Source organism: Nipponia nippon, unplaced genomic scaffold, assembly GCF_047370975.1.
Source record: "Nipponia nippon isolate SJK-2023a ecotype South Korea unplaced genomic scaffold, ASM4737097v1 scaffold_19, whole genome shotgun sequence".
NCBI lineage: Eukaryota > Metazoa > Chordata > Aves > Pelecaniformes > Threskiornithidae > Nipponia > Nipponia nippon.
The window spans coordinates 632,516-647,895 of NW_028262335.1; the positions used below are offsets into that span (position 1 = coordinate 632,516).

Consider the following 15,380-nt stretch of genomic DNA (forward strand, 5'->3'; position numbering starts at 1 on the left):
TGCATTATCTGAGCTTAAAGGAAAAAAAAAAAAAAAAAAAAAAGCAGGGGGGAAAGCACTCCCTGGTAATAGTGTTTGTCATAATCCTCTCCTTCCATCATCCTGCCCAGCAACAGCCGCTCCACTCTGCCACTGCTCCTTGCACGAGACCAGGTGCCAATACAGCCTCGTGTGAGCAACCCCTGCCATCCCCGCTGGAAGCACCTAGAGCAGAGCAGGTGGGTGGACCGGGGCACCTACGCGTGCCTGGGAGACGCCCTTCTCGACCATCCCTTGGGCCGGCAGCTGGAAGGCTCTGGCCCCTCACCGCCACCTCCCTGTTGCCTCCAGGGCGGTTTCCAGGCTGGTTCCCCCACGCTCAGCACCAAGGGCACTGGCTGGTGATGCCAGGACAAGGCAGGAGGCACTCAGTCTCAGCAGACAATTCTTCTGACCACGCTTGCACAGTTTTGGAGACCTGGTCCAGGTCTGCCCAACCCACGCAGCCCCGTGTACAGAGCACGGAGGAAGACATGCAAAGAGAGCTCACTGAAGGCAGGGAGGGACATGGCACGGCAGGCAGGACCAGAAGAAAATGGAGCAACACCACCGATGAGCAGACACCTGCCCCAATAAATGAGGGTGGGGATGGCTCCTGCAGTGCAGGACCTGGAGCCAAACAGCATCTGCAGGTTAAACTGCCAGGCTCCAGCCCCCAAAGGTTTGTTGGGGTCTCCAGAGCACCAGCAGCATGTTTTTCCCCCAAGGCACCACCCATCAGCCCCGCAGCACGGTGCAGTGGGCTCAGGGAGGGCGAAGGGCCAAGCCAGCTCTGGAGATGCCGATATCCCAGCCCTGAGGTCCCAGCCCATCACCAGCTGAGGGCTGCATACATCCCCCTGACCTGCAGCCATTGATCCCAGATGCTTTCAGACTCTTTCTGCTTCCTATCGCAGGAGACAGCCTGTCTGCTTTCACGTTTAAACCAACACCAATTCGTCCCCCTCAAATTACAGACCTGAGTAATCCCCCCCAGCCAGGGGAAGGCTCGCAACATAGAAAAAGGAAATTGTGTTCGATCGCTTTGGCAAGGTGAGCTCCCAGCTCCCCGGAGGGGAAAGGGTTGCTCAGGGTCCCCGCCGGGGCTGCAGAGCTTTGGCGGGGGAAAGGAGCCGGGCAGGCTGCAGCGGCAGGAACGCAGCAGGCGGCAGCGCGCCAGGCTGGCCCAGGGCTGCAGCCCAGGGCTGCTGGGGCACGCGGCTGCGCAGGGACACGGCTGACACACGGAGGAGCGCAGGGACCCCGATCACCCCGCCGCTTCCCAGAGCTGCTCCAAGATGCTCAAAATAATCTCTCAGGCATCTGCAATTCTCTGCCAAGTGCTGAATCATCCTTCTGCAATGTTTGCATTAGGTATGCAGGAGCAGTAGAGCCTTTTGCAGTGAGAAACGGGAAGTGGGGGACAGGTACCGACACGCAAGCACCAAGAAGTACCAGCAGTGAGACTCTCTCTGTGCTGCCTGCTCTGCTGGCCCTCTGAAGCGGAGGAGGGGATGGAGCCTGCCGAAGCTTGGCAGTCACCTGTGCACATCCCAGAGGGACACAGGCAACAAGAGTTTGGACACAGAGCAGGGCTGATGGTTTGGTTTCTTCTGCGTGAAAGCAAGTCACCGCAAACCCCCGAAGCAAGTCCTACCTGTCCACGTCCTCCACTAGAGCGGCAGGCAGACCCAAACCCAACTGCGCAAAGCTCCTGGGACCCCACATCCCATCACGTACCACAGGGCCTCATCAGCCGCATCAGCTCCTGGTCAGCTCTATCAATAACCCAAACTAGCACATCACATGAAGAGCAATGCCTCACCTCTAAAAAAGAAAAGCCCTCTCCTACCACTGAGAAATGGATGAGTAAAAGTGGTTTATTTATTTAGACTTTCAATAAAACTTTGACAGTATCCTGCATTGGGGGATTTAAAATCTCGCAACCTACCCTGGTTACACACAAGGACACCAGAACTTTTGTGTGCTTAATAGATCTACCGAGATGTGGCAGATAGCAGAGGATTATCTGGGTTAGTCGATGAGAGAGGCTGTAGGGAGCTGCAGAGGGAATTCACTGCTAACAGAGGCCAGTTTCGCTGCGAGGGAAACGTAGTGTTGATAAATGGAAGCTCACGCACGCCGTAGGGATCATCTGACCTACTCCTGCGTATCGCCAAATTCACTATCATCTATAACCACGCTGGAAAAAGCCCTGTGTGTCACTGGACAGCTCGATAACAACAGCTATTAAATGCTCAGAGACAAAAGAAACAACTTAAAGTTTGAAGTGCAATGGGCTAAACAAATGTAATATTATTACGGCATTAAGTATCAACAGGGCAGCCCTGCTCTAAATACTGTCTCAGGTGTCACCTCTGGGCTGGAACCAGTGAAAGCAACACAAGTTGGACAAAGGGAACCACCCACACGTTGTAATTGCCAACGGGTCCTTTCAGTCATCCCACCCATCTTCCACCCAGCACAGAGCCCTCCCTGCAGCTCCTGCAGAAGGCCAGAATGGGAGTTATTTACCAGCAACTGGACACTTCCCAGCTGTGCATTCACGTGTAGTCTCTACAGACAGCAAAGCCCTGCATGGGGCTCAGCTCATGGCAAGCATACGTCGAGATGCCCCATCTCTGTGGGACGAGCTTTGGGGAAGATGCTCTGGGTGATGCCAAAGCCCAGGGGAAGGCGGGTGGAGGGCTGGGGGCAACCTGCAGGGAAACCTTGTCCAGGCGAAGCACAGCAGAGCGGAAGGATGAGGGTGGATGGCAAGGACTGGAGGTCAACCCTTCCCTACCAAAGTGCTGGCCAAGAAAGCCAACGCCACGGAGTAGGTGGCATATGGCCTTGGCCTCCTTGGGCAGAGAAAGCCAGATTCGCATGTCAGGGAAAGCCGTCATCATCCCTGTTAGCAGGTTCAGTACAGCTGGAGGGGCACGGATTATCTCCACAGGCGGTTTGAAACCTGAGGCAGGGCTCTGCTCACCTTATTACAGCCAAGAGGAGGAGAGCAACCTCCATCTCTGGCAGGAAGCCTCCAGTGGCTGGAAGACCTGTGGGTTGAGATGATTTTGCATGGCACCAAGCTAGATCTAATCTATCTGGACAGACCCGTTTGTTGGCAGCTACTTCATGCTCCAAGCGAGGATGTGTACAACAGACCCATCCTGGCCAGCCCTCCCCACCACCAAGAGGCTCTGGGGCAGTGGGAGAAGGTCTGGGAAGCACAGAGAAGAACACAAGTAGACAGCCTGCCCAGACCAGGCTTCCCATGTGCTGCAGGGCTCTAAGTATCCCTGATGCAGGGGATGAAGGAAATATCAGCCAGCAAACTTGACCCTGAGCTCCCTGGGAACAAAACAGGGATCGACTTCTCCTGTTAGAAGTGAAAAGGTCGCTGTCTGGACTGCCCTCAATGCTGGGCATCTCAAGGGTGTCCAAGAGAGGAAGGGAAATAAGGCAAATCCAAGTGTTTGTGCTCTGTACAGATGGCCTCTTACTAGCGTTGATGCCCTTCAGCATTTTGCCTTTGCTAGAGTACAGAGACGGAGCAAACAGAGTCCCCTGGCATAGCGGGGCGAAGGCTGCCACCAGGTCACCCCTTAGTCACGCCGAGCAATTACAGCTCTTGCGCTCGCGTGCAAAAAGGCAGATTTTCCAGCCCTTGACTTGTGCTGGTAGCTGTTGCCTGCACAGCCTCCAGTTTGTCATTTACTTGTCATACGCTGCTGTGGGTGAGCAGCTGTACGGGAATGGCATCCAGTTGCAGCAACGCTCGGAGCAGGGGGCAGCAGTAAACTCCCGACTTCTGCCAAAAGCAGCCGCTACAGCCCCAAAACATCACTCACGGCTCCGTACGCCGCTGGGTACGACCAGCAGACCTCAAGATCCTTTCAGACACCCTGACCGCGGTCCCCTCCTCTCTCCACGCGGCCGGCATCGCCTCTTCCCAGATCCACAGCCTGACATTTAGCGATGCCGAGATGCACGCAGCTCGACTGCGCCCACGTGCCAGGCAGTTTGGATCCCCACTGCTCCTCGTTGCTCCTCCAGCCTGTCTCGCCCGCGCGTTTTGCCGGCAAGGACTTTCTGTTTCCTTGCAGGTCACAGAAACAGGTGCCATGGTCCGACCCGTGGGTGCTCCCCAGCCCCATTTGTAGATGAGAGCTATATATAGCAACTGAACAGCACGTGCTGCACGGCATCCACGTGTCTCGTATTAAACGGACTAAGAGCTACACTTTATCAGGTTTGCTTAAATATGATTAGAAACCTGGGCAGATTTCCTGCTTTGAGTGATCATAAATGGTGCGGGGAAGGCAAAGCGAGAGCTTCTGCTTGTGCTCTCATTGTGTGCAAAAGGCTGGCTGGAGAGCCGATAAAAGGAATTACCGTTTTAACGTAGGAAATTAGGAATCGCGGTGACTTACTGCAACGAGGCACCGTACAGCCGACTGTGCTGGGGGATTAGACGCATTAACCAACGGTGGAGAGGCAGCCGAGCCCCCTCCATTAGCCAGCCTGCTCCTCCCCATTACAAAAGGTTACTGAGCCCATCTCCCAGGGAAGCGCCTCGGCTCTCACAGTCTGCAGCAAATCACGGACATTCGGGAGAGGGAATTCCCTCTGGCTGCTGAAGCATCTCGACTCTGCCCTGTGAAACGCCGCTCGGCGTTTGCCGAGCTGGAGGCTGTTGAAAACGTCGCTTCCCTTTTCCAGCGCTTGAATTCGCCAGGGACGGGCTGGCAGCCTGCCAGACTGATAATGAAATCTGCCAAGACATCAGCATCGGCCGGGGCGCAGGGGCTGCCAGGGCTTGCCCGACTCACACAGAGGGTTTTCAGACCGCTGGTACCTGCTCTCCCCCTCCTCCTCCTCCTCTCCCCCAGGAGAGGCTTCAAGCAACGTCCGAGGTCTCTCCGTGCTCCTGCCACCTCCATCCCTTGCTCCTGGGCAAGGCAGCAGCATCTTTGCACCTAATCACAGATGGGTTAGATTTAAAACAAACAAACAAAAAAAACCCAAAGAAAAAACCAAAAAAAACCCACGCAAAAAACCCACAAAAACCAACCAAAACCAAAGCCCAGAGCACAGAACTTGGATACACTGTGTTAAAATAACACCTTGGGGCTGCAAAATTACACTTTGCACTGGGAAATGCCCACTGCCGTTGCCGTAACCAGCGGCACCCTGCCTTTTTCCACAGGATCCGTCAGTTACCAGGACAGACACCAGGTCAGAATGAAAGCTGTGCAGAAAACAGACATTTCCTAACAGTCACAAGCTTAGTCCTGCACCCTAAATGGCATCGATTAACGCATGGAGATATATAAATCGTTAACTGATCTAACGTCCTCCACAGGATGTTACTCCTCAGGCTTCTCTTACAGGCACTGCCCTTTTTCCAAAAGCACCTGGCACCAGCAACAGGGCACAGCGAAGGGCAGGAGGGTCCCGTGCTCCTGCCTGCCCTGGCAGCAGCTCCTCTGCTTCCTTACAGAGGATGGCGCCAAGGTCAAGAGGGGCACAGGACCCACACAACTCAAAGGGTCATCCAGCACCAGGGAGCAGACAGGCAAAAACCACGTTTTCAGAAACAAGGATTTTTCCTTTGAATCAGTTGCTTCGCGTGACGCTGTGTAGCTGCATCTTTCATTCTCCATGTTTTATTTTTACAGAGAAAGAAAAAGAATACGCAGCATAACAAGAAATCGCTAGTGATCAGCGTCTTCAGCGTTGCGCACACCAGACCAGGATGCGACCTGGGAAACGCAGCTTCCTTCTGGGTAGGACATAGGTGCTGCTAACACTGCAATTTGCTCCGACGTGCATATTTCATCCATCAAAAAGGAACTGGAAGGGAGGCATCTGAGTTATTATCTCCTCATAATGATACAGGAGATCCTTGAGGGTCTCTGCAGAGCTGCAGAGCTCTCACTGGGTGTATACTGCTGGCAGGACTCTGCTGAGGATCCGTCCGTGCAGGCTCTTGCAGGGCGCAAAGGCAGAAGAGATGGCCCTAAACAGGAGACGTGAGCCTGAACTGTGCCTGACGTGTGATCTACACCGCCCCACTTCAACGGTGACAACGCTTAGTCAACAAGGACCAAACGGATCAAAGCCAAAATGCATCACTTGCATGCTTTTCCCTAGCTAAGTTCCCTCCGCCTTACGAGAGGGCTATAAATAAGGCAACTTCTCCCCAAACCTCGCTAAACCTTTTCTCTTCCTCCAGAGTTTTTCAGGAGCAAAGGGAGATCAGCTTCATCTAGCACTCCCTGCAGATATTGGCTCCCAAATGAAGGCTAGGACATCTGCAAAGCATCGCCTGGACAATTCATCCCCTGCTCCAGAGCCCTCCCACAGCCTGTGCAGGATTTCCACAGCTCCCAGCCACCACAGAGCCAGAAAAGGGGGAACAACTTCCATCTCCACCAGCCTGTGGGGCAAAATCCACTGCTTACCTCCCAACACATCTGCTCTGAGACCATCAAGATGTACTTGCATGTTCTGTCATTATCCCTGCGCTCATCTCAAGCGCCGCGCACAGCTCTTCCGTGTCCAGGCAGGCATGAGATGGTCTCCAGCAGTTCCCTCTCTGCTCTCCTCCTGGCCAAGGGGGATCCCAGGCTTTTTTGCTGCTCCACCCCAGTAACAGATCTATTTTACCCTCTCCGCAAGTAGCCACAGCCCAGTTTCAAGCTCTTCTTTAAGCAGTGATATCCAGGGCTTGGAGTTGTCCTTCAGCTTGGCAGTGGCTCAAGGGTTGTCCATGCTTGCCAGCCCAGGAGCTGGGTAAGGCCTGCGAAGGCTAAGAGGAGCTTCACCGAAGGTGCAGAGGCACCTGGCCATTAGCACTAATCCTCAAGACCTTGAGCACCATCTCCTGGTCATTCCTGGATTCAGTGGCAACTTAACCTCATGCTTTCTCCATTTCACTGTCGCTGCACAGCCTGGGGGACAAACCCTGCAGGCAGCCGAGGAAGAGAACGGTGGGAGCACTTCTCCGCATGTGCAACACTTCAACAGGGTCACATACTCGCTGCCACACACACACACAAAATGCCATGCCGAACATTAGCTCCACCAAGCCCCTCTCTGGGGGCACCCCTTGCTGTTCACTTCTCTCCAACTTGTAACAGGAACCACAAACCATCTCGCTGGCACAACCACCTTGGCACGCTCCCGTGCCACCGCCTCTGCCTGGTGGCTGTGAGCAGCCAGCACAAGATGCTGCTGGAAAACTCCAATCTGTTCATCTCCTGCACTCCCGTGGCTCTGGGCAGCGCGATGAAACGGGCACTGCTCGCCGCAGGGTCTCAGGCTGCGAGATGCGGCGGGGATCACCGCTCCATGTGTAAATATCGCAGTGGCAGAGTTCAACCTTTTGGCATGAGGGAAAGGAAGATAAATGCTACCAGTCCCCTCAGAGCCACAGGAACCCTGCATCTATCTAATTGCACTTCATAATGGATTCAGCAAACCATTAATTATCAGATTATATTTTAGGAAACTGCAGATAAAAAAGCTTTATGAAATTTAGCCTTAAAGGGGCCAGTGTGCTGCAACGAAGCTGTTGAGCTGTGCTGGTACCGGAGAAGCAAACTTTACGTTAGGTATCTGAATGCACTGTACAAAGCAACGCCCTGTGGGCCACGGGGAACAGCTACGTGCAGTCACAGCAGCTATTGCATGCTCAGACAGAAATACCTTCGTTAGCGCCAATCCACTGGTACCAGTAACGAGGGGCCCTGGCACGCAGGCACAGATCCTTCTCCTTTCTCAGCTGTGGCAGCTTCAGCGTGCGTGTGGTGAATTAGGGGAGGGGTGGGAGATCGCAGGGCTGTTTGCTCGCAAAGAGGATGAGGATGCCCAGACCTGCCTGTGACCCTTCTTTGGAGCAGGCAGCCGCAGCAAAAACGTGGATGGGCTCAGACCTGTGCTACACAAGGTACTATCTAAACAACTCTGAAGCCATTTAGCACAGCTCCCAAGAAGTCTCTGCTTCAGCAGAGAGGCCCAAATGTCAGCTCTGCGCTGGGGCACTTTTCTAGCTGGCACAATAGGTAGCACGATGGCACAAGGGAGAGCAAGAGAAGAGACAAAGCAGCCGCATAGCAGATACCTGCAAGCACATCACTGATCCATCCATAAAAACCTCCACCCCGAATTCTCAGGAGAGCTTTTTGTTTGCTTTCACATACCCATACCACCCCAACTTTGTCCTGCACTAGTCTCCTCCCCCCGACTCTGGTCACAGCAGCGGAGGAACACACGTGAACACACCCAATTCCCATCTTTTCCTCCGCTGCTTTATTTCTCTTGAGCCAGGAGGGATGGGTGGTCCAGCTCACCCCAGCCAGCAGCTGCTGACAGCAGGGAGACTTCCCAGGCCCTTGTGAATGCCTATAAACCTCTTCTGGGCTTGCTGCATGCTGTTTCTTTTGCAGCATCACATACCCAGGTTGCTTTCCCAGAGAAACCCTGAATCTCCCGGCTAGAGCAGCACGATGAGGTACAGCTCCTGAACCAGTCCAGTGGACACCAGGTGCCACACAGGGGCTCCTGCTCACTCTCACTTGGTTTCTTCACAAATCAGAGTGACTTTGTCATCAAACAAGTCCTCCATGGCCACTGCCACCAGCTCAGAGCCAGCTTGGCTCACTTGGGATTCAGGCAACGTCACAAAGACTTGGGAGCCAGCGAGTTGGGCCTCATCAAAAGAGATGATGTGCTCTGCTGCTCCTTGCTCTGACGTCTGAATCACCTGCGGGGAAGACGACCTGAGAGTCAGACACTTACAGCACCGCTCTCCCCACAATCCCTTTGGTACCCACATCTCTCCCAGCCCCAGCTCTGGTAATAACATTTAGCTTCATGCCAGAGGTCTGCAATTACAATAGGCGTGAGACTAATGGGGAACACCAAACCACACACCCCGATGATGCAAAAGAGAAGACAGGAGAGTAATTTAAATATCTCTCTCCACAAAATTGCTATAATTTAACTCCATAAGCAGTCGTAGACAATAAACGCTCTGTGATTATCCACTGGAGGAATGCCAGCCCAGGGAATCTTGCACACTGGGCTCCCTCATGCAAGGCACTGTTCTCCACTGATGGCTGAGATATTGAGGAGAAAGAGTCTGGGTTCCAGCCTAGCACTTGGCCTCCAACAAAACAGCTATAATCTCATGGGGTGTGTCATTGGGGTTTTAACAGCCTCTGAGTAACCAGGCACCTCTGCACACACTGCCAGTCCCTCCTCCTCGGTTCCTCAAAACCAGGACCATGCTGCTTCTCCTCCAGCGAGCCCACCTCTCACTAGTACAGAAATCCCAGAGCACTGTGGGCTGGGGGACTTGCATCCTGGACCCCTCTAAGAAGGGGGAATCAGGGAGCAGAAGGGGTGACAGTAGCCGCAGGGTGGATTTGGGAAGAGTAAGAGGATCGGAGGGGGAGGATGGATGAACAACCGCAGGGGCTGTGGCACAGAGCAGTCTTTACCTGCACAATCTGGGCCGTGGTGGCTTGGGAGAAGACCACCTTGGGATGCTCAGTGCTGTAGTGCCCCTCCAGCTCGCCCTGGGAGGGGAAGAGCTCCCCACAGAGCTCGCAGGTGAAGGTGCTCTCCGTCTGCTTGAAGTGCTCGGTGGTGACGTGGTTCTGCAGGGCCCCAGGGAAGCGGAAGGATGCTGAGCAGTACAAGCAGCGAAACGGCTGGGAGCCTGGGGGGAGAAGCACTGCCCTGAGCCTGGGCTGCGATGGCCAGGGCCAGCCCAAGGGCACCCGGAGCTGCAAACGGCCAGGACGCGCAGGGCTGAAAGCCACCAGGGCCTCAGGGCACAGCACGTGCCAGCGTCCCTTCTCCTGGCTACACCACTATCTGTCAAACAGTTTGTGGCTGTCCAGACCTGTTTCAGCTCTAACTCCCTGCACCAGCGTTCAAACACCAGGTTGGTCTATCTGATTGTAGCTGCAGCTGTCCCTTCTCGCAAACATCTCTTCTCCCCGTTCCCTTGCACCATCCAGCACTGCTCCTTGCTGGCCTGGCTTGCACCTCCTGATTCAGCTATTGCAAACCCACTATCCACCCCAGGGGCGCTCTCATCTCAGACAGAGCTACGTCTAGGTCTTCTCCTTCCTCACTCTCCAGGCTGCTGTTGGCTGCCCCCTCCAACATCTCCTGATCCATCTTCTCACCTGCATCCCCATGCTATCCCATGGGGACCCACCTTTCATAGCAGTCTGGTCTGCCAGTTTGCTCTGCCCTCACAGCCTTGCTTCAGCTTGCACACTTGCCAAAGGGCCCTTGACATGGTCTCCCCAAGCCCAGGTCCCTCTCCGATCTTTCTGGTGCTAAACTCCTTTTCTCTCCAGTCTCCCCCTAGCTCTCTCCTCCACAGACCCCAATGCTCGGGGGTCAGTTCCTCGTTCCTGTGTGCTGATGTCTCCTCACCTGCACTTAGCTCTCTTCGCTGCTCTAACAAGCAAATCCAGATCCCTCCTTGACTCCAGCAGCTCCAGAAGCTTAACGAACATGTCCCAGCCTCACAAAAACCAGTGGTTTTCCAGTTCATCCATATGTTCTGTTTCCTCACACTCTGCTTCCTTACTATGTCCATCTTTACTCTCCCGCTTACAGCTTAGACGTGACTCACAGAGAAGCAGTCATTGCTCACAAGGTTACCACGAACAACAGCAAACGTAACAGACCTGAATGCCTGCACTTCACATGGACCTGCAGGAGAGCCAGCGTGGGGAACAGCTCCTTGCACGTCTCGCACTCGTGGAACTTCACATCTGCAAATGAGGCCAAGAACAGAAGTGTGCACCCGAGGTCTTCTACATGAGACTTTCTAGACCAGAGCTCTGTTAATATTTCAGCAACACTACACATGCATACAGACATGAGAAGCATCTTTGGAGATACGGCAGGAAAAGGAGAGGCCAAGAGCAAATGAGCTGCAAGATGCTGAGATGAGACTTGCCAGAAGAGACTGCTACAGAATACAAGGAATCTACTGCGATTTCCATGTAAACAGGTTGCACAACCTTGTCCTGTCAGAGTTATTACTACATCTCTCCCAGCAATCACCACGTGTTTTTGTTCACTAATGAACAGGCTGTTACCTGCGTGCTCAGCCTTGACGTGCTTTCGGTGAGCAGCAGTGCTGGAGAAGGTTTTGTCACAGGAGCTGCACTGCAGGGAGGAGAACTTGGAGGAGCGGTGATTCTGAGCTGCAAAGACATCAGGGTGGTGGGTCCGGTTGTGATACCATAACCCTGACAACTGCTGCAATGATAAGGATCAAATCATGGTTACAATACAAAGCTGTTCCAGGGACATCATGACAGCAAGAAACCGCGTGGAAAGCAACGGGAACAGCGGGGTTGTGCTCAGCAGGTACCAGACCTGCTCATCCTCCCACAGGACAACAGCTAACACCTCACTTCTGTTTCTCCATTGTCCCTGAAGAGCTGAACACTGCTGAGTCCCTCACCCTCATCTCACTCACTGCAGGTCTCCTTTCGGTGTGAATTTTTGTTCCCTTGTAGGAATGTGCTCCCACACACGCTGCCACTGAGGCATGCCATTTGCAACGTGAGTATTTTTATTCCTACACTTCCTGGCAGCTAGAAGCTTGGGTGAAAGAGATTCCTCAGGGTCCAGACGGGCAGGTATGTAGCCCTTTACAGTCACGGCCCGTCTCTCTCCATGGACCTCCCTTTTCCCTACAGGCTCTGCCTCCCCTGTGCAATTTTTCTTTCTGCTGACCACAAACCGCTGCACTCAGTGCGCACGGACAGGAGAATCATCCTGGAGCAGGCAACGGCAACCTCCGGCACATGAGACCAAATCCTTGCTGCACCAGCTCACCTGGTAAGCTTTATCACAGATCTCACAGCTAAAGGGTTTCCCTCCGACGTGGGTCACCATGTGGCGCTCCAGGAGCGACGGGGCGCTGAAGACTTTAGAGCAGGTAGGGCAGGGGTGGTACTCCCGGGAGTGGGCTTCGTGGACATGCTTGCGGTGCTCCTGCAGGGTAGCAAAGCTCATCCGGCACTTCTTGCAGTCATAGGGATCTTCGATGTCTGCCACCCAGAAATGCAACAAGAACCACAGGGGACAAAGAAATCAAGTTAAAGAGAATTAAGAGGAGAATTCACAGAGGGAGGAAAGAAAAGGGAAATAAAAGCTTGTTACTTCCCAGATGAAAACTAGCACTGGAGTTTTGGCTTTGCATAGAGATGTTGCTGCTCCTGCTCACCTACAGCTTCCCCTGGTAGGTTCCCAGCAGCTTGCAGTTTGCTGGAAGCCAGCCCTGCCAGTTTCTTTGGGATAACCCTACCCACAGCATCAAATCACTAAACAGTCTTGCTTTTCTTGGGAGGGAGAAAGCCCACCATGAGACACCCAGCCAGCTTGCAGGCACCAGTAACACCTGCACAAGCCTCCACTGGCACGGATGGGTCTGGCATGACCCCGGAGAAGGCGTGTCTTGCAGGGTGGACTGCCCAAGCTGGAGAGGCAGCGGGCCACACTCACTGTGGAAGGTCCGGAGGTGGATGGACAGGCCATTGGCCTGGCGAAAGCCTTTCCCACACTCCCGGCAGACGTATGGCTTGTCCCCGGTGTGAGTCCGGACGTGGCGCGACAGCTCGATGGACTGGGCAAACACGGCATCGCAGTACTGGCAGGCGTACATCTTCCCTGCAGTGACACCCAGGGTGAGAGCCTGCACCTAACAGGACAGGAGCTCTGTCTGGACTATGCCTTATTTCAGAGGGAGAGGGAAGAGATTGTGAAGTGGACAGGCTTTCCTGGGGTAGCCGAGCATCTCAGCACAGGGTCAAAAAGGTCCTAGAGGTGCTGGAGAAAACCACACAGGGAGTATTAAATTACTGAAGACCTCAAGTATCTGGAGGTACTACATGCTGGCATGTCTCATGTTCAGAATTAACAGCCCAGCTGCAACATGCTCATGCCCTGGTAGTGGAAGGGGCTGGGTGCAGGGGCAGGAGAAGTACTGGCATGAAAAACTATGAGAAATTCAGACAGAGGGAGGAACGGGAGAAAGCAAGTGAACCAGAGGGAGGAGGATGCATCACAGGAGTCTAGATGTGAGGGGACAGAGCTACCGAAGAGAAAAAACAAGGCAGGCAGAGGAAGATCCCCTTAATGGAGAGCAAACTGCTAACTGCGTTGCTAATCAGAGGACCTGGAGAAGGGGGTAGGGGAAAGGCAGAGTGGGGAACTGGAGGCAAAACCACGTGGGTGAAGGAGATCTGGGAGCAGCCTGTTGCCCAGGGCTCCCCCAAAGGATGGGGAAGCGACCAGGGGGCAGACAGAGGAACAGGGCAGGAAGGGGTGGATGGAGCAAGCCAAGCCCGTGGCCGGGCTCCCACAGGGAAGGCTCACCCTCGGCGTGCTTCTTCTTGGTGTGGTAGGCGAGGGCCGAGGCCTGCATGAAGGTCATCAGGCAATGCTTGCACATGAAGGGCCGGTCCCCCGTGTGCAGCCGCAGGTGGTTCTTCAGTGTGGAGTTGGCTGCAAACTTGGCCCCGCACTCCTCACAGGAGAAGGGCTTCTCGTCGAAGTGCTCCGTCAGCTTGTGGTATTGCATCCCTGGGGAGGCAGGCAGGACACCAAGGTGGCATTGGTGGGACCCAGTGCCAGCCCTGCCCAGCCCTGCTGCAGAAGCACCATTCCACCCATCCCGGAGGTCCACCAGCCCACCTGCAACACAGGGGTTCCACCAGTGTCCTCCGGCCCAGAGGTCCACCAGAATATTGTGAGCTGCCACAGGGAAGGCAAAGAGACTCAACTCCTCTTACTCGTCCTGCTAAACCAGCCACAGAACTGGAACAGCTCGATTATTTTTGGAAGCTTTTGAATTTGCCAGTAGCCCCACTTCTCCTTGATGAGCCATGTGGAAAACCAATTAGGGAAGAACTAATCAGAAAGCAGTTGCGCTCAGTGGGGCAGGAGAAATGAGCTGAGCCACATTTCTCACACACAATGCTCACAGAGCTGCAGGGAGGAGGAGGAGAAGATTTCAGACTATTGCTTTATTATATTGTCCAGACTTCTGTCCAAACACTACCGCTCCCACCAACCCTACCTGAGGCATGAGCAAACTCTCGGCCACAGATGTCGCATGCCACAGGGAGCCTCTTCTTCTTCTTCTTGACCGTCCCCACCACCCCATGGACCTCCAGCTGATGCTTCTCCAGCTCCTTCTTTGTTGATTTGACCTCGCTGCACTCCTTACACTGGATTTGCTTTCCTCTGGCTACTCGACAACGTTTCATGTGCACCTTCAGGCGGCAGTAGAAGTGGAAGGTCTTGTCGCAGGCTTTGCAGACAAAACTCTTCTTGGAAGAAGCTTTTTCTTGGGGTTCCTTCGGTTCCTTGGCACCAGTACCTCCCACCTTGTCCTCATCTTTGTCTAGAGCTTCAACTTGGGATTCACTGTTCACCTTCCACTTCCTGATCCCAGGTTTCTCCCCGCTTCCCTCAGTCAAGAAACCTGTGGAAATAGCAATTCCTGTTTGGGTGGTGACCAGCAGGACTGGGCACCAGCCCCTCGGTCTCCCATCTCCTGAATGCTCCTACACAGACAGTTGTCCGTGCACAGCAAGAACAGACACACGTCGGACACGCTGTCCCATCACAACACATGGCTCTGCCCAAAAGTGGCCGTGGCCATGCATGGTACAATGCATGAAAGAGCGGTCCTTGAGTTTCTCCACCCAGATGTACCAGGGGCTGGATTAGATGGCAAGAGCCAGGGCCAGATTTTCCAAAGAGCTTCCTCCTCAAACAGTAACAAATGTTGCTTCCAAGCGCCTGCCTCCTGCTCCGACACGTGAAGTTATGGCCATGCTTAAAAAGATCTGAGCCTCAGGTATGATATCAAGTCTGCCATTGAGAGTGGATATCCAGCCATTAATTACGAGAAATCTCAGGAACTCTTCCCAAACGCAAACTCTTTGAAAGGGAACAGATAATCTTGCTATGACCCTTTTGAGTCTTCCGGTTAAAGCCCTGAGGTATTTTAAATCGCTCATTACATTCACTTCTTACAAAGTCTAATGCTTTTCTGAGTCCCTGTAACACCATCATCTCAAAAAGCACAAGCTGGAAAATTCACCTAGGATCTCAATCTACAGAAAAGACCCACAGGGAATGCACGTATGGAAGAAATCAAAATACAAACAGATATATTTGGCTTCTTTGCTATAATGAGAACCATGCAACTGTGTGGCCATGGAAACCAGTGCAGACTTCTCCTATTGCCAATGCACAGGAAATTCAGCCTGTGCTTGCAAAACTTCATTTCTGCCTTC

At 53.7% G+C, this 15,380-nt stretch overlaps 1 protein-coding gene across 11 annotated transcripts in view; it reads right to left on the reverse strand.

The window, feature by feature from the left end:
- The window catches only part of ZBTB40 (zinc finger and BTB domain containing 40), a 60,357-nt gene that overhangs the window by 11,464 nt on the left and 33,513 nt on the right, over positions 1-15,380 (reverse strand). For 5 of the 11 annotated variants that reach the window (XM_087755697.1, XM_087755692.1, XM_087755694.1 and 2 more), the window contains 8 exons: positions 14,153-14,560; positions 13,450-13,767; positions 12,577-12,741; positions 11,908-12,122; positions 11,160-11,322; positions 10,743-10,829; positions 9,534-9,754; positions 60-8,794 (listed from right to left, as the gene is read on the reverse strand). In XM_087755697.1, the coding sequence (XP_087611823.1) occupies positions 8,603-8,794; positions 9,534-9,754; positions 10,743-10,829; positions 11,160-11,322; positions 11,908-12,122; positions 12,577-12,741; positions 13,450-13,767; positions 14,153-14,560 (1,769 nt within the window). In that variant the 3' untranslated portion in view covers positions 60-8,602. Of the gene's footprint in view, positions 1-59; positions 8,795-9,533; positions 9,755-10,742; positions 10,830-11,159; positions 11,323-11,907; positions 12,123-12,576; positions 12,773-13,449; positions 13,768-14,152; positions 14,561-15,380 lie in introns of those variants that run through there. The other 6 variants (XR_015704372.1, XR_015704371.1, XR_015704370.1 and 3 more) reach the window with 5 other exon arrangements.